General features: G+C 44.3%; 3 protein-coding genes across 5 annotated transcripts; 1 reads left to right on the top strand and 2 right to left on the bottom strand.

The window, feature by feature from the left end:
* On the top strand, positions 2,264–6,167 carry LOC8074706. Of its 3 annotated transcripts, XM_021464049.1 has the most exons (10): positions 2,265–2,502; positions 2,827–3,138; positions 3,262–3,411; positions 3,499–3,593; positions 3,695–3,742; positions 3,925–3,996; positions 4,337–4,378; positions 4,946–5,064; positions 5,562–5,733; positions 5,840–6,167. In XM_021464049.1, exons 1-10 carry the CDS (start codon positions 2,369–2,371, stop codon positions 5,851–5,853), a joined length of 1,158 nt encoding a protein of 385 aa, XP_021319724.1. In that variant the 5' UTR covers positions 2,265–2,368; the 3' UTR covers positions 5,854–6,167. The 3 variants fall into 3 exon arrangements, with proteins under 3 accessions (XP_021319725.1, XP_021319724.1, XP_002447103.1); XM_021464050.1 differs by lacking the exons at positions 5,562–5,733; positions 5,840–6,167 and adding an exon at positions 4,809–4,870 and having other exon boundaries at positions 2,264–2,502; positions 4,946–5,038; XM_002447058.2 differs by lacking the exon at positions 4,337–4,378.
* LOC8066788 (probable glutathione S-transferase GSTF1) lies at positions 7,639–8,958 on the bottom strand. The gene is made up of 3 exons (XM_002448489.2): positions 8,674–8,958; positions 8,527–8,575; positions 7,639–8,410 (listed from the first exon to the last, which is right to left on the bottom strand). Exons 1-3 carry the CDS (start codon positions 8,821–8,823, stop codon positions 7,920–7,922), a joined length of 690 nt encoding a protein of 229 aa, XP_002448534.1. The 5' UTR covers positions 8,824–8,958; the 3' UTR covers positions 7,639–7,919.
* Positions 13,221–13,971, bottom strand: LOC8074707 (auxin-responsive protein SAUR71). The gene has a single exon (XM_002448490.2). It carries the CDS (start codon positions 13,845–13,847, stop codon positions 13,473–13,475), a length of 375 nt encoding a protein of 124 aa, XP_002448535.1. The 5' UTR covers positions 13,848–13,971; the 3' UTR covers positions 13,221–13,472.

The following is a 16,021-nucleotide window of genomic DNA, read 5'->3' on the forward strand; positions in this document are numbered from 1 at the left end:
TAACTCCATCCCTTTGGTGGTCTTTTTTACTACGTCATGACACGCTATCCCATCAACCTAGACCCCACTCAACTATACATGCAAAATTATTTTAGCGAATTAAAAAAAGTCATAACTCTTAAACCAGAGATATAAATTAAATTCCGATTGCACCATTAAATTTCTTATAACAAATCCTTCAAAACAAGATCACACATGGATATATTTAGATAAATTTTTTAAATAAATATTTATCTTATAAACATGAAATATTTTCTTTTATTAAGTAAAGACAATATTCTAGGTTCAACAGACAATGTTCTGTCTTTGTAAAAAAATAGTATCGGTTTAGAAGAATAATATTTTGGTTTTAGATTTATGAAATTAATATTACAATATACATAAAAATACATAAATACATGACATAGATAAAAATAATAATAAAATCTAGAGCAAAAAGCATAAGAAAAATTAAAAACACAAGATGGAGAAAAAATTCAAATAATATCAAAGGTTATTTTTCATACATCGTAAATATATTTATAGAACATTAACATCACTAAATACATCGTAGAACATCATTGAATATATTATAGAACATCACATTTATTATAGATTACATGTATACTAAGTTTATACCATAAAAAACATCATAGAACAACACATGTATACTACGTAAACATAACATAACACAACATAGAACACTAAATATATACTACATAAACATCACATATATATAGAAAATAAAAATAAAAAATAAAATTACTAAGAAGAAAAAATATAAAAATAAACATGATTAACAAATGATAAAAAGTGCATAGAGCAAATAAAATAAATGAATAATTTACATAAGGATAAGAAGAAGATTAAAAGGAAATAAAATATAAAATAAGAATGAAGAAACATAGAAAACCTGAAAAGAAAAAAGAACAACAAATAGAAGCAAAGAAGAACAATAAAAATAAAACCAAAAGAAAAAAAGGTAAAATTAAAACAAGAAAATAATAAGGAAAAGATAGGAAATAAATAAAATCGAAAAAACGAAAACTGAAAAGAAATTAAAAAGGAAGAATATAGACAAAAAAATGAAATAACAATGAAGTAACATAGAGTATGTGAATTTTAAAACCCGTAACAACGTACGGATATTAACCTAGTTTGAGATACTCTATTGAAGGTTATATATGTTGTGTTAGAGACCTATTTTGGATTTAGATTCTCTAATAAATCTCCTATCAGAGACAGCCTAAGATGGTTGCTCTTGTCATTGCTTAGTCCATGGTTGAGAGCCTAGTAAGGTTTTGTTTAGTTTCCAAAAAAATTGCAAAATTTTTCAGATTCCCCGTCACATCAAATCTTACGGTACATGCATAGAGCATTAAATATAGATAAAAAATAACTAATTACACAGATAATTTGCGAGACGAATCTTTTAAATCTAGTTAGTTTATGATTGGACAATATTTATTAAATACAAACGAAAGTGTTACCGTGTTTATTTTGTAAAAAATTTTTGAAACTAAGCAAGGCCTAAATAGTACGAGGTACTCAAGACTCTGTGTGGTATTCGACATTTCGACCCTGGTGGCCGGGTGTTTTTAGGGCAGCATTGTCGTTGTGCCGCTTATATTTAGGCCATCACCATTGACCTTTTAAAAACCAACTCATTGAGATAAGGTGGCATTACGTAAATTTAATAATATTCATCTATTTTGTCTAGTGGTATGGAAGTACCTTATCGTATTCTCAGAAATAAGAAGCGACTTGGATTGACTAGTTTGACACTGTTAGAGGTAAAAATGGACAACGTGGTCAAACTTTTTAGTGACTTATAGATAATAACTAATTTTTTAAATGTCACACAAGTAAAACCTTCATATCGAAACAATCCGTGTGTCTAGGACCAAATATTGAAAGGCTTATGAAAAGAGTATCAAATACAAAGAGACTTGCGAATCAAGAATTAAATATTAAAGTTTTTCGAGACAACCACGTGGACATTTCCTTTTTGAAAGTTTTTTGTTTGTTTGTTTCGGAGGAACAAGGAGGATCACGGTTGGGGGAAAAAAAAAGGATCGAAGGACGAAGAGGAGGCATCCAGTAGGCGCCTAGGCGGTTGCGGTGCGCATGCAGCCATACACGTGGCAAGCAATTGTTCACCTCAATGACACCCCGTGGCCCACGAATATTGGACCCACTTATCAGAGACGTCAAACTTGACTTCCTGGTCTCTTTGGCCTTTCCCCTTCCAGTCCGATCGATCTATAATACTACTTTTTACTGGTACTCCTCAAATCCTCATCAAACGGCAAGCGTCCTTCTCCCCAATCTGCCACTGCAAGAATTCCCAATCCCGCCGCAGCCGTTTCCCCCCTTCTCGGCGTCAACAATGACGCGCTCCGCCTCCGGCGAGCGCAAGCGTCGTCTGATTCGTTCCCTGGACTACCAGTGCGTGAGACGCTTTCGTCTCCGTCGGCTCCTCTCCTTCCTCTGGCGTTACAGCTACCACGAAGCGTTCGAAGCGTACGAACCCTATGCATCTCTCCCTGTCTCCTGTCCCTTTATTGAGATGAATGATTTCGTTTCCGCACAGCCACATGTTGTTCTTGTTACTTCTCGCTCGGATGATACGATTTCGTAGCTTGACGTTACTATGTTTCCTCCTTGGTCCCCTTTACCCCCCTCCTCCTCCTCCGTAGGTTTTTGTTCCGCTTCGTTTAGAGGAGGCATTCATAGTCAATCGACTGAGATCCCCAAAAATTTCGTGAAACCTTCCTCTTCCTTCTTTTTGATCGAGGTTTCGTTGGTTGAATTTGATGCGCGGATTATATTTTTATTATTATGCAGGCTGTCCAAGGAGACGACTGTGTACTTCCGCGTGTCCCATCTCCAGCATATGGTGCGGCAGGGCTTGTGGACCGACGCCGTCAGATACGTGCTCCGCTTCGTCCCGGCTATCGATCTGACCGACGGTGGCAACTTCCTTACCATCTTCATCACCTTGCTCTCCAGCATCGCTAGATACAAACCGACTGTCCCCTCCACCTTCCCTCTATACGATCCGTATGCCCGCCATGAGCTCGATTGGCAAGGTCGCGTCAGGCCCGGTGGTGTCAAGGTCGCTGAGATCATCCGGTCTGTGTGCTGCAAGGAAGCCTGGTCTGCCTCTCCATCTCCATCTTTAAGCTGTCTATATACTCGTTTACATTCTGTTTGCCCTGCCTAGTCCATAACACTGCATGCATGATGAAGCCTAATATTATTTGGCAACGTTAACGCCAGGGGTCGGATTAACTGGGCACTGGTGAGGCTGAAGGCAGCGGAGATCGTTGGTGATTTGTTTACTGAGTTGCCAGAGTTTGATGACATGCGCCGACTGCCACCCTGCCCTGTCATTGTCAGGCCAGCAAACGTGCTTCCTCTCAGGGCGAGGCATGCAATTTTATTCCAACTCAGTTCCACTTTACTTTCAATCCTGGTATCAGCTAGTGTCAGTGACGTGTTGTGTATTCTTGACAGTTCAAGGGGTCACAGCAGGTTTCACAAGAAATTAGGCCGGATTCCACCAGATGTTCTTGCCCGGTATTTTGTTCCCAAGGAGACAAGCCAACCAGGTCTGTTACCTACAAAATTCTAGCCCCTAATTACTAATTGGCGGTTTGCACTTCTTACTGTACTGATGCATTCTACATAATAAAAATGTTTTACATGACAGGTTTACCACTTGAGCCATTTACAATGATCCGGATGGCAGAGATTTTAGGTAGAACTCTTCTACATGTTTTTAACTTTCTTGTATATGCAACAATGGATCGTTGTGCTAGAGATGCTGTTAGTATATGACCCATGGATGCTATCACAGTTCAAATTCTCATGCCAAGGTTTTATGGCGGCTCCAAGTCATTTTGTATGCATAGCACTAATGAGCTCGTGTGGTTTCTTCAGATGAATGTTTGCAAGCTGGAAAATGCCTGGTGATCAATGACAGACATCGTGTTGAGAGTTCTTCCACTGAAGGTTGGTTTACATTTCTGTAAACCTCCATTTTTGCATTAGTTTAGTCAGCTTTACTATTTCGACTTGCTGTCTGGGCTATTAAAAACTCCACAATTTTTTTTAAAACCTTTTGGTCTACTTCTGCATAAAATTACCTGGTTTTTGGCATGTCCCTTATCATCCACCTTCAGTCCTTGTTTTCACATAGGATATTTTGTATTATATAGTAGTTTACATCTTTCTCAAGTTGTATGAACCATACAACTTGTACCTCTTTGCTAATATATCTTGTCTCACATTTTGCATCAACTTCTGCTCACTGATGTTGCTGTAACATTTTTTTTGGGCTCTTTTATACCAGGACCGGCCGTTATCTGCACTTTGACTGCTGAAATTGCTTGTGGTTAGGGTTTAATTTTGTGTTTCTTCTCAATATTTGATCTAGTGATACCAACCACCACATTTCAGTTTTAGTAGTCCATCTTTATTATATGCACATGCTTGTGTTGCAAAAGGGGCACTTTGAGCATTCTTGCAGGATTGATCCTTTCGTTCAGGAAGATTGTTTTACTGACTCGAACAAGCTGCTAATCCCCTCTCTCCTTATCTTTATTTGTGATAGTTGTTACTTTTCCACTCCCGCTTCTAGAGTGTGGTCCCTTTGTTTGCATTGTGATTCAGATTTGGTATGCATTTAGCTACTGCATGAATCTTGTGTTCTGCAAATGTGAGATTTAGTTCCTTGGTCACCAGAACCGTAAAAACTTTCTCAAGACTTTTGTTTTACTGGGAAGCAGCACATGTCAGTGTCTACACCTCTTGATTTCATGTAGGAATGACATTTGTCACCTTTAGTCTCTGAAAGTTCATCAGGAGGTCATATATATGCAAAAGAGTTGAGCGCCTTTTACCTGTATAATTCTTACTACAGAGTCAAGCTTTAGTTACACTTAATAATACTTCTATGCAGGCACGAAGGATCCAATGGTAACTGAGGCTGCTGTTCCAAGAAGCAATCTGAAAAGGCCACGAGCAACTGAGCAAGAAGTTGATACAAGAAAAATACAGATAATTGGGGAGCATGTTCAAGTAAGTTTTGTGAAATGCTCTTTTTTTTCTCTTTTATGTATCACTGTAACGTTTTCCTGGTCAAGTAGATAACAGTGCTGTTTTTAGTTGATTCTTTTTGGTACTATTCCCAAATAATAGGTTTTACTAAAATAGTGGTGCACTCTTCATAGAACAATCTGATGATGCAGCCCTGTGATATTTTAGTGCACTCCAATTTAACTGTATGTGTGTATACCAAACTATAGGGCCATATATAATTTCATCTCAATATACTATGGCAGAATCTGGATTTGATCCAGATAGGAAACATTATTTTTTAATTAATGCTATCTATATGTCAAGTTATGGACAAAGGGTGCAGTATTAATCGCAGTGTTTCTTCTAAACATTCTTTATACTGTGTGTAAAGTAGTGTAAACTAAACAACTTTTACTCTATGACTTCTTCTAAACATTCTTTATACTGTGTGTAAAGTAGTGTAAACTAAACAACTTTTACTTTATGACATTCTCAAGAGGAGGAAGAGGAAGCCTAATACTCCAATTTCCACTGCTACTCTGAGAAGAAGCCCAAGACTGGCCGAAGCTCTAGATGGCCATAAGCCTGAAGTGATTTCAGCCTCAAAAAAGCCTATCTCCAAAAACAAGTCAAGGGCTAGAAAAATCACATTGCAGACTGATCTGTTGGGTAAAATTCTTTCACCTTCACCTTCACAAGCAATTGAGTTTCCTGATCTCTCTGCTATTGATAAATTCAAAACCCCTGACGCTAAATTCCCATTACTGAAATTCAGATAATCGCAACTGAGAAGTGCTGCATCGCTCCGTCAGAGGTGACAGCTGAACTACTGCTTCAAGACCAGATGAAGCAAGCTCGAGCAGTAGTAGTTGAATGGAGCTCCAATTAGTTTCCAGTGATTCGTTGCACTTTTAGCCTTTATTTTACCAAGGGTATGCCCTGCGTGGAACTGCTGTATTATGGGGATTGGTTTTGAACCCTGCCAGACTACCTTTTGAAAACTTATGTCCTTCGCACTTTTCTGGGAAGGCTTCCTTGATGTTTGGTTGGACAAAGATTAATCTCTTATGTTAAGGCTGTTTGGGCCCTTTCTTCGGCTGTGATTTTTCTTGTGTTAAGTTTTATCTGGTGTTTATCTTTTTCTCTGCTGGGTGTTAAGTTGTGGAATCGTGATTGCTCCCATGGATGACAATGATAGGAATGACAACAATAACAGTAACAACAGTACATCTAACAGAAGCTGGAACATCCTGAATTGGAATGTTAGGGGTATAAATTCTGATGACTTAAGTGTAATGCAGTCAATAGAAAAAAGAGGAAAGTGATTGTGCAATTTTTTGTACTCCATTCTAAATTGTAAGTCATTGTATGAATCTTGGAGAGCCAAAACATTTCAAGTTTGATCTAAATTATAGAAAGAATTAAAAAGATTTAATTTATTAATTTAAATAGGTATACTATGAAAATGTAGTTAATAAAGAATCTAATGATACTTAGTTGATATCATAAATGTTATTATCTTTTCATATTAATTTGATTAAACTTGAGATCTTTTGACTCTTTAAGATTCAGGATTTTTGGAATGACTTATAATTTGGGATATAAATTGGGATAGATGTAGTACTCAAGAGACAAAAAGGCAAACTTTTGATCACTCTTACATCAAGAACTTTGCTAAGTGATTTAATAATTTGCTTTCTCTCCATCTGATGGGGCTTCGGGAGGTACTCTTATGGGTTGGAATGGCTCTGTTTTCTCTGGTGAAGTGGTTCAAACTAATAAGTGACAAAACAAAAATTCATTGCACAGTTTACTTGTAAATCACGAGATAAATCTTTTGAACTTAGTCTATAATTGGACAATATTTGTTAAATAAAAATAAAATGCTACAGTGCCTAAAATAAAAAACTTTTCGAAACTAAACAAGAGAAAACTTTGCTCAACACAGCAGTGGCCTGTGGTCCTGTATGTAGTGCTAGCTTTTCTGACGGTTTGCTCGACAAAGCAAAACGCTGCTCTGTTTCATCTTTCCCCTCGTCTGTACTGTACCACAAATGAACAACTGCTAAAGTTTTTTGAGGAATCTGGAACAACTGCCAAAGTTGAAGAATTAATGAAGTGTGGAACTGATTCCTCTAAGCACTAATACAAAGCATAATAATGACTGTTGACTGGTACGTTTTTTTTTAGAGAACCGGAGGGGCTTTCGCCCCTGCAGAGATTTATTGAAAAAGAGGTTCACAACTTACAAGATCCAAAACTTACAAAACAAAAGAAAAGGGGGTTGAGTTAAGAGACAAAGAAAGAGATGAAAAAAATTTGACTGATACGTGGTGGGGCTATCAACGTCTTATGCAACGACATAACATCTCTGCCACGGAGCAAGTCTGGTTCTCTGGTGAGCAAAACAACGCTAGACGGATAAGCACTGGAGTTTCAGAACAGGATAGCTCTAAACGTTAGAGATAAAGCTCTAACAGATGATCTAATACTACCTCTAAACTTTAGCTCATCTCACATTAGAACTTTAGACTTCAAAAAAAGAGCTAAAGTGCACTAAAAATTATAAAGCTCTAAAGTTTAGAACATGGGATCCACATGCCCTTCATTTCCTTACTAGTCACAGAATAGGACCCTTACCAAACAATAAGACACAACCATGCATTCCGTCCCTAACATCAGGGAACAAACTAGAGGCAATGCAAACAAGCCACGATCCGTTGAGATTGCACAAGCGTGAAGTACTCCAGGTACAACAAACACAAAACAAAAGCCGCCGCCTACATACATTAATTATTATGAGAAACGCATGCATCAAAGAAATCTCCAACAACGTTTGCCCGTGCGCGCTCAAGTCAAGCCTTGACACCGGCAGCGGCAGCAGCAGCCATGGTGGCGCCGAGCTTCTTCACGGAGGGCCTGGCCAGGAGCCTCTCCCACCACGCCTTGACGTGCGGGTACGAGTCGAAGAGCGACGCGTGCGGCGTCGCCATGAAGTAGAAGGTGTAAGGGAAGTGGTTCAGGTCCGCGAAGCTGACGAAGTCCCCCGCCAGATACGCGTGCTTGCACAGGCGCGCCTCGTAGACGTCCAGCACCTTCCTCAGCTTCTCCAGGCTCTCGTCCACCACCCGCTGGTCGGTGGGGATCCCGCGCATGGCCGGGTGGATGAGGCACTCGTAGACGACCGGCGACAGCGCCGGGTTGTACTGGTGCGCCTCCACTTCCGTCCACATGTCCACCATGGCCGCCTCCTTGAGGTCGCCTTCGCGCAGGAGGTCGGCGGCTGAGGCTGATGACTTGCTGTACTTGTACTTGCGGAGGATGTACTTTGAGATCGCTCGGGACTCTGAAAACAGACAACAACAAGACTTCTGAGACTTGAGAGTGGAAGATGGACTGTAGTACAAAGACAGACATGGCCGGACTGGTAGTAAAATTAAGGACTGTACTGATAGTAAGTACCGAAGAGCACGACATCACCGTCCTGGAACGCCGGGATTTGGCCAAACGGCTGCATGCATGCAAGGGAACAAACACATCAGCATGCTGCTTCTCTACAATTCATGGAAAAGAACAACCGAGACAGAGAGAGAGCAGAATGTTACTTACGTTTCTGGCGAGGTGCTCGGGACTCTTGTGCTCCTTGGATTGGAAGTCGATGTTGACGACCTCGTACTCGGCGCCGACCTCCTCGAGACACACCAGCACCCGGGCCACGTTCGTCGACATCGCCGGCCCGAACACCTTCACCGGCGCCATTGCTAAACGCTCTGTATTATGCTCTGCTGCTGCGATCGATGCCAAGGGGAAGCCTTCAGATGTGCTTTGTCTCGTCTAGTTGGTGTAGGGTGCGGCTGCTGCTGGTGCCCAGAATTAGGCGAGGGGTCAATCACACGGACACAACAGCTGGGCCCGTTGCACTGGTACGTGGTGGCGTGGCCGTGTCGAGGTCTCAGGACGGAGCTAGAAGGTCCGGTTGCCAAACGATGGATAACGTGCACAAGTGCGGCAACGTCAGCACCCACGTTTGGTTCAGCACTAGAATCGTTTGAGGGCACCAGCCCATGGATCATGGATGGATGCTGTTGCCACTGAATGGTTACTTATGACAATTAATCCCTTTGAAGGTAAAATGGTTGCTGGCAGAGTATATATGTTATATATATTAAATCTAATATAGGTCTTCCAATGAGTTCCAATGGTGTGAACGGAGATCGTCCACCGTAAAAAACGCAGTAGCAATCATGTTTTCCTAGTCAGATACTGATAATATGAGACCAAGATTTTTGCTCATTGCCTCTTGTTACACCGTGTTTAATTTGGGGTAGGAAATATATAACATGCATGATGCCCAATAATAAATAAAGGCCCTATGATACAGCCTTGCCAAATTCCATTGCTGAAAAATGTGATCATCCAGAGATAAGGAAGTTGCACTATTGAAAACTCCGATTTTGATGAAAACATTTGGACATGCCAAGTGACCTTGATGCTGGTGGAGCTGTGTGAAAAGCCTTAGAAGCCTTTTTTTTGTTCTCATTGGTAAATTCTCTGATGTTTGCAGAGTAGCTATGGCCATCCCTTTGAACTTCAGTCTCTTCCTCATGAAGAATCAATCCATGGAAACAGTATGCAGTAGCCTTGAAAGAGGGAAAACAAAAACAAAACGATACTATTTGAATGTAGATACGGATGAAAGGATAATTATGCATTGGAGAAAATATTTGTGCTCTGCCCAGGAAATTAAAATATGGCCTAAGCTCCCTATATATGGCCTGCTTTCAATCTGTGTAATCCTCTATATGGAGAATCCGGAGGCTAGGAGTTTTCAATTTCAGAGTCGCAGGGCCTACATATGGCCTGCTTGATATTGACAGCTCCAAGAGTGCCCTAGCCTCGATAAGTAGCTCACTCAGTTCTAGGAGCCTAAGCTCCCTCAGCTTAGCTTCTGCAGTGACCGACAGCATGCCGACGAGAGGAGGCGGGCAAGGAGGTGGCCACTGCCAGCAACGAACTCAATGTTTTCAAGTGAGAGATCCACGAGCGAGGTGAACACTCCGGCCAGCTGCGGGGAGCTGCAGCCTTACACCTTGCAGTTCCCAATGCATGCATGGTCTCCAGCTTTGCTGAACTAGGAAGATTAATGAGATCTATCATGGGTTGCTCATGGCTCTTCCAGATGTTGCATCTGCTATAGGTCTCACACTTCTGTACCAATTCCATATAGGAAATAACTGTAGTTTAATTACAAAAGATTTCCGTCAGGCACAGGACGACGCTGGGCCTGGTGACTGGTGAAACAAGCTGAAGCCGAACCACAGCCTGGTCCAATAAGCTGCCACCGGTTATCTGAGTCGGGCCTGGTAATTGGCTACCAACCAGCCCAACACGTCCAGAGCCCGTAACTGAGCCCGCCCCATCTCTCCCAAATCTCTCCAGGCCACACCTTCCATGCATCTTGATGGTCGTGCTGCGGCGCCGCTGACCGCCTCACCGCCGGCTGGTCGTCAGTTGGCTGAGCAAGCGGCACAGACTCCTGCGCCTCGCCGGACGGTCGTGCATTGTGGTGGCGGTGGCGGTGGCGGCGACGACACGCACCGCGCGCCTAGGGCTATCAACGGAGAACCGGATCGGAGGCTGTCAAAGACATGGTGCCCTGCCCTCAGGCTGTCGTCAAGCATTGCAAAGCGCCCCATCAGCACATGGGTCAGTGACTCAGTTCATCACTGTAGTAAGCCTGAGACGTGAGTTGGAGTTCCTGACACTGACTAGGTTGTCTGGTCTCGTACCCTGATCATGGACTGCTGTTGATCAGACCATTACTGACGTTGATCCTGCGGATTGGTGAAACTTTACTGTACTTAACACGGCCGTGCAATCTTTTTTTTTTTTTTGAACGCAATGGCAGGAGCTCTGCCTTTCAATTAAGAGAGGAAAAAAGAGTTTATGTACACAAAGGTCTTGGAGGGTAAAAAGAAACAGTTACAGATTTTGCTTATATACTACCCCCTCCAATTTAGTGCTCTCTTCCTTTGCTCGATATCCTCTTTGGTCCTTGCAGCCACTTGCATTGCCGATTCATGGACGTTGTTGAAAATTCTTCTGTTCCTCTCCTTCCAGATATTCCAGAAAGTGAAGATCACCATACCGTTGAAACGATTTCTTTCCCCCTTAGTTATCTTGGTTTCGGCCTCTTCCCACCATGAGCTTAAAAGGGTTGGATCTTGAGATGGTAGGATCAATTGGGCATCGAAGTGCTCCCATTGTAGAATAAGGCTCCATACTGCTTTGGCGAATGGGCAGAGTAGTGCCATGTGCAGCCCTGTCTCAAGTGGGCCACCGCACAAAGCGCAGTGGTCTTGATGTGGCCATCCTCTCTTTTGCAGGTTATCCGCCGTGAGGATTTTTCCTCTCACCAGAATCCAAACAAACACTTTACATTTGTTTTCTGCATGAGCCTTCCAGATGAGGTTGCTCCGGAAGCCCCCATAGGAACCTTTGAACTGTATCCTGTAAGCTGATCTGGTGGAGTAAGTGCCGTCAGCTGTCCATCTCCAAATAATGGAGTCCCGAACGCCCGGTGTGAGGTGGATGTTTTGGATTCTGACCCACAGGGAGACAAATTCTTCAACTTGGACAACGGTGGTGATTCGGCCGCTTAGAGATCGAAGCCAGTTATTGTTTTGAAGTTCAAGCTTGACCGACCTGTTTTTCCTTTTGACTAGCTCGAACAAGTGGGGCGCTAGATGTCTTGGGGCCTCGCCGTCCAACCAACTGCTGTGCCAGAAGCGGGCCTTTTCACCATCACCAATTGTGATTTTTGTTGATGCATTGAAGAGCAGTCTTATCTGACGGTTTTGCTCGACAAAGCAAAACATTGTTCAGTTTCATATTCCCCCCATCTGTCTGTACTGCAGACGGCTCATACACAAACGAACAACTGCTAAAGCTGAAGGATGCAGTGCGGAACTGATTCCTATGCACTAATGACTGGTTCTCTGGTGAGCAATGGCCGTAGATGGATAAGCACTGGCTTTTCAGTAAATGAACCGAACAAGTACCCAAGTAGTAGTACTAACAGTGTACAACACACAACAGTCAACAGCAAGCTGTCGTTTCAAATTAGCAAGTAACAGTGGCAAGAACAAAACTAAGCCAAAGTGTCCTTTGCGAATTGCGGTCCATCCGAATCAGTAGACTCCTTCCACTTTGGATGGATGGCTGTCCGCTGAAAGATGTGCGTGTGTTTGTGTTCATATCCGCGATTAGATTCGACACTATGCAACGACACGCTAACATACGTCTATGATTGCCGCAGCACGAGTGGTTAGTTGCCGTTTGATTACTGATCACCGGCAGCGACGAGAGCCCAGTGTTTCTTCTTGCCTCAGATAGTCTGATACTCTGATTCCATTCCAGTCTCATCACGTCCATCCACACGCTGGCTTTACCCCATTATTCTCTGCACCTCGCTTTTGGGAATTTTGTATGTATGTATATGCACGGCACGGCCACTTGCAATCCTGTTCTCCGAATTTAGCTTGGCAGGAGAGAATTCGAATTTTGTATGCACAGCACACAGCCACTTGCAATCCTGTTCTCTGAATTTAGCTTGGCAGGAGAGCATCGAATTCTCTCGTACTGGAGCCAGGACGAGAAAGAGGCTGAGGTATTTTAAGCTCAGAAAATGAAACGTTGAAATTCTGTACATGCTCTTTATTTCGTCCAGGGAAGAGTGGTTGGGAGCAACATGGCAGCAGCAAGTGTGCCAAATTGCAAGCCGTAGCTCAAAATATCTTCCACCCAATTGAAGGAGCCAGATAAAGTATCGGTAAGTTAAACTGGAAATATGGTTAAACGTACAAAATGACCCCGTTTATACTTTGTATAGACTATAGAGTGACTAACCTGAACATATCTGTCGGTCCACTTGTATGCATGGGACAATATTGCAGCTGACGAAAGATGTTCTATTTAGTTAGTCATGTGATCTCAACTATATATTGGACTGAAATCCAGTAGCTGTCAAGCTGACACTCACAAAAGAAAAAAAAATCAGCTAAATCCAAGATTTTCAGAGTAGTAGAGTGAATTAATCATCTAAAAAAGTTGTAGATGGGAGTCGTCCACCGAAAGGTGAAGGGAAAAGGCAAAGATTACGCTACAAGCACTGTATATATATCGAATAATAAACGTCTCATCGATCTGAATTTACATATTTACATAAATATTATTACACCAAAAAGGGGACGAGAAAAGCAACGAAGAAGAAGAAGAAACAAATGGAATCTAGAGAAGCAAGCAAGAACACCGACAGCACAACGCACGCACGCACGCCTCTGCACAGCCACGCCTCAAGGAAGGAAGAAGAAGGAACCCGCTACGCTAGCTAGGGATCTCGTCTCATCTCAGACGACCACGGTGAAGTAGGCGAGCGTGAGCGCCCCGTCGGGTGCCCCGGCGCCGGTCCCGGCGAGCGCGCCGAGGAGGCGGCGGAACGCGGCGACGGGGCAGGGGATGCGGAGCGGGCCCCGGCGCGCGTAGCCGTACTCCTGCGCGGCGCGGCGGAGCAGCTCGGCGATGGGCGGGCGGCCCAGCAGCTCGGCGGGGACGACGAACCGCTGCGTCTCCTCCCCCTCCGCGCCGACCTCCACGGGTACGTGCCCCGCGGGGACCTTCCCGCCGGTAGAACCCGGCGAAGTCGGGACCGGCTCCGCCACGGCGCCCGGCGCCACCCTGCACGCCCCCGTGGACACGCACCGGAGGAGCCCCCTCATCGTCATGGGCCTGCTGGTCGCAGGTCGCCGCTGGTGCTCGGTAGCGCGCGGTGGTGGCGGCGGTGGTGGGAGATCCAGGCGGGAGCGACGAGCCGAGGAGGCTGCACGGAGGGGGACGGAGGAAAGGCGGGGCCGCGGGGGCGTGTGCTCTGCAGGCGTTGCTATATAGACGCGGGGTTCTCGCCGCTGAGGCCGACAGGTGGGACATCGGTGCCTGTGGCCCCACGTGGAGGTGGGGGTGTACGAATAGGACCACGGAGAGTACCCGAGGCGCGCGTGGGGTCCGCGAGAGAGTGGGATGGCCAGATGGGGTGGGGGTATTGAGTGGAGTGGGATCGGAATTGGGATCGCGTGCGCCGGACTGCGTAGCGGACATCATGTGCCTGTGCCGCCGGTTGGCCGACACGTCACGCAGCCCGCGAGAGGTGGTGCTCCGAGCTTTACGCACCGGTCGGCGGCGTTCGCCGGAGACTCGGTCGTGTGGTGATGGACTCGCCGGACAGACACACAGGGGCGCACACACATCAAGGGGCACGAGCACACACGTGTCGGGTGCCGCATCGCATCTCACACGCGCGTGGAGCAACAGCAGCAGCGTGGAATTGGTGGAACCGGTAGGGCGTTGCCGTCGCCAGAATGGTGGCGGCGAGGGCGACGGCACGTGAGCTGGGCCCCACCCCCACCCCAGCCCGCGCGGATCCGTCGCTATCGGGTGGGCGGACTTCCGTACGCGCCCCCCTGTACGGTTCCGTAACCACGGAAGGCGGTGGTACGGCTGCTACGGCTCGTGGGGCCCACTGCCGTACGTTACCCGTCGCTTTCCCGTCCTTTCTTCCCGCTGCCCAGCAGGTCCACATGCCACATGCCAGAGGCCACAGGCACATTCGTCTCGTCGTCAGACTGCAGTCCCTTCTTCTTTTTTTTTTTTTTATGAAAAGTTGAACGTGCAGTCCCGCAGTCGTGCAGCAGCAGCAGAGCCGTGGAAAGGGAGGAGGGGGTGGTGGCTGGTGCCGTGGAGCGTGCGGTGGAGGAGGTCGCTGCAAGTACAGACATGGAGGCGTGGAAAGGGCTTGCCGTGCCGACATGGGCGCGACGTCTCGTGTTGCGTCAAGGGTGTCCCTGTTCGCGGAGGACGAATTTTAAGGCCGCGTGGGATTACTTTTCGACAGCGTTCATGTGGAAAAGGAAACTGATTTGATATGGTTCAAAAAGATCGTACGGTCTGAAGGGTCCTTGTGGATTTTGACAGTACCAGGAGAATCTCAATTCTAGTCTACAGAAATAAATAAATAAATAAGGTATTTGGAACTTTGGTTTATAGCCAGAAATTACATACACATCTACCTATAAATATTTATATTTATGACTAATTTATATATCTATATACCTAATACAGTGGAAAAAGGCAACTTATCTTGATTTCTCACTTTCTTTGGTGCATCAGTCTATCGCTCCTCCGTGGTCTTCCCCTCTCACCCTTCTCACTTTTGTTTGGAGCTATAAAACCTTCGTTGACGAATACTGGTCTAGCGACTATCGTGTCAGCGTGTGTTTCGCCTTTCACCTTTTTTCAACTCACAACATGTATACAAAATAGCCACATATTTAAGTTGAGTCAATCTCTTATTAATTTCACATATGGGATTAATATTTTTATTGGACTAGCATTTATTATGTGACAAACTTATTTATTTAAGGTCAAAAAAGCTCAGTTAAATTGAATAAAACAAGCTCATTATACATGTCAAATCATTTGACTTAACATTTTACGAGTGCATAGTCCACGGGTACTGTCACCAAAGTGATAACCAACAGGCCTCTAGGATGAGGATTGGTCGGGCCGATTGGCTGGAGGCAGAATCTACTCAGAGGTCTCTGATGTACCTGGCGTACTGGGTATAGATAACATGGAAATCAATTACAGTAGATCATTATCTTGCTGTAATTGACTGAAAAAGATTTACTTAAAACCAATTAGAATATAATCTTCTACCCTTCAGAGTATATAATGCGGGTAGGGCGCCTCTTATTGGTATTACCGATTAATAAGCAATTGTGGTGCATAGCACAAGACGCATAACACCGGACATCTGTGTTTTGTATGTTGTCTAGTACTCCCTCTGTCCCTTTAAAAGTGACGTTTTTAAGTTTTTAGTACAGTATTTGATCATCCGTCTTAT

Source organism: Sorghum bicolor, chromosome 6 (assembly GCF_000003195.3).
Source record: "Sorghum bicolor cultivar BTx623 chromosome 6, Sorghum_bicolor_NCBIv3, whole genome shotgun sequence".
NCBI lineage: Eukaryota > Viridiplantae > Streptophyta > Magnoliopsida > Poales > Poaceae > Sorghum > Sorghum bicolor.

Bases quoted from the DNA above. Each gene is read 5' to 3' on its own strand.
- LOC8074706 (XM_021464049.1), top strand. From the start codon at position 2,369: ATGACGCGCTCCGCCTCCGGCGAGCGCAAGCGTCGTCTGATTCGTTCC. The intron at 3,594-3,694 runs GTCTGTTACCTA...TTTACATGACAG, and splicing joins CAAGGAGACAAGCCAACCAG to GTTTACCACTTGAGCCATTT. The intron at 5,065-5,561 runs GTAAGTTTTGTG...GACATTCTCAAG, and splicing joins TAATTGGGGAGCATGTTCAA to AGGAGGAAGAGGAAGCCTAA.
- LOC8066788 (XM_002448489.2), bottom strand. From the start codon at position 8,823: ATGGCGCCGGTGAAGGTGTTCGGGCCGGCGATGTCGACGAACGTGGCC. The intron at 8,576-8,673 runs GTAAGTAACATT...GCATGCATGCAG, and splicing joins CCGAGCACCTCGCCAGAAAC to CCGTTTGGCCAAATCCCGGC. The intron at 8,411-8,526 runs GTACTTACTATC...GTCTGTTTTCAG, and splicing joins CGGTGATGTCGTGCTCTTCG to AGTCCCGAGCGATCTCAAAG.
- LOC8074707 (XM_002448490.2), bottom strand. From the start codon at position 13,847: ATGACGATGAGGGGGCTCCTCCGGTGCGTGTCCACGGGGGCGTGCAGG.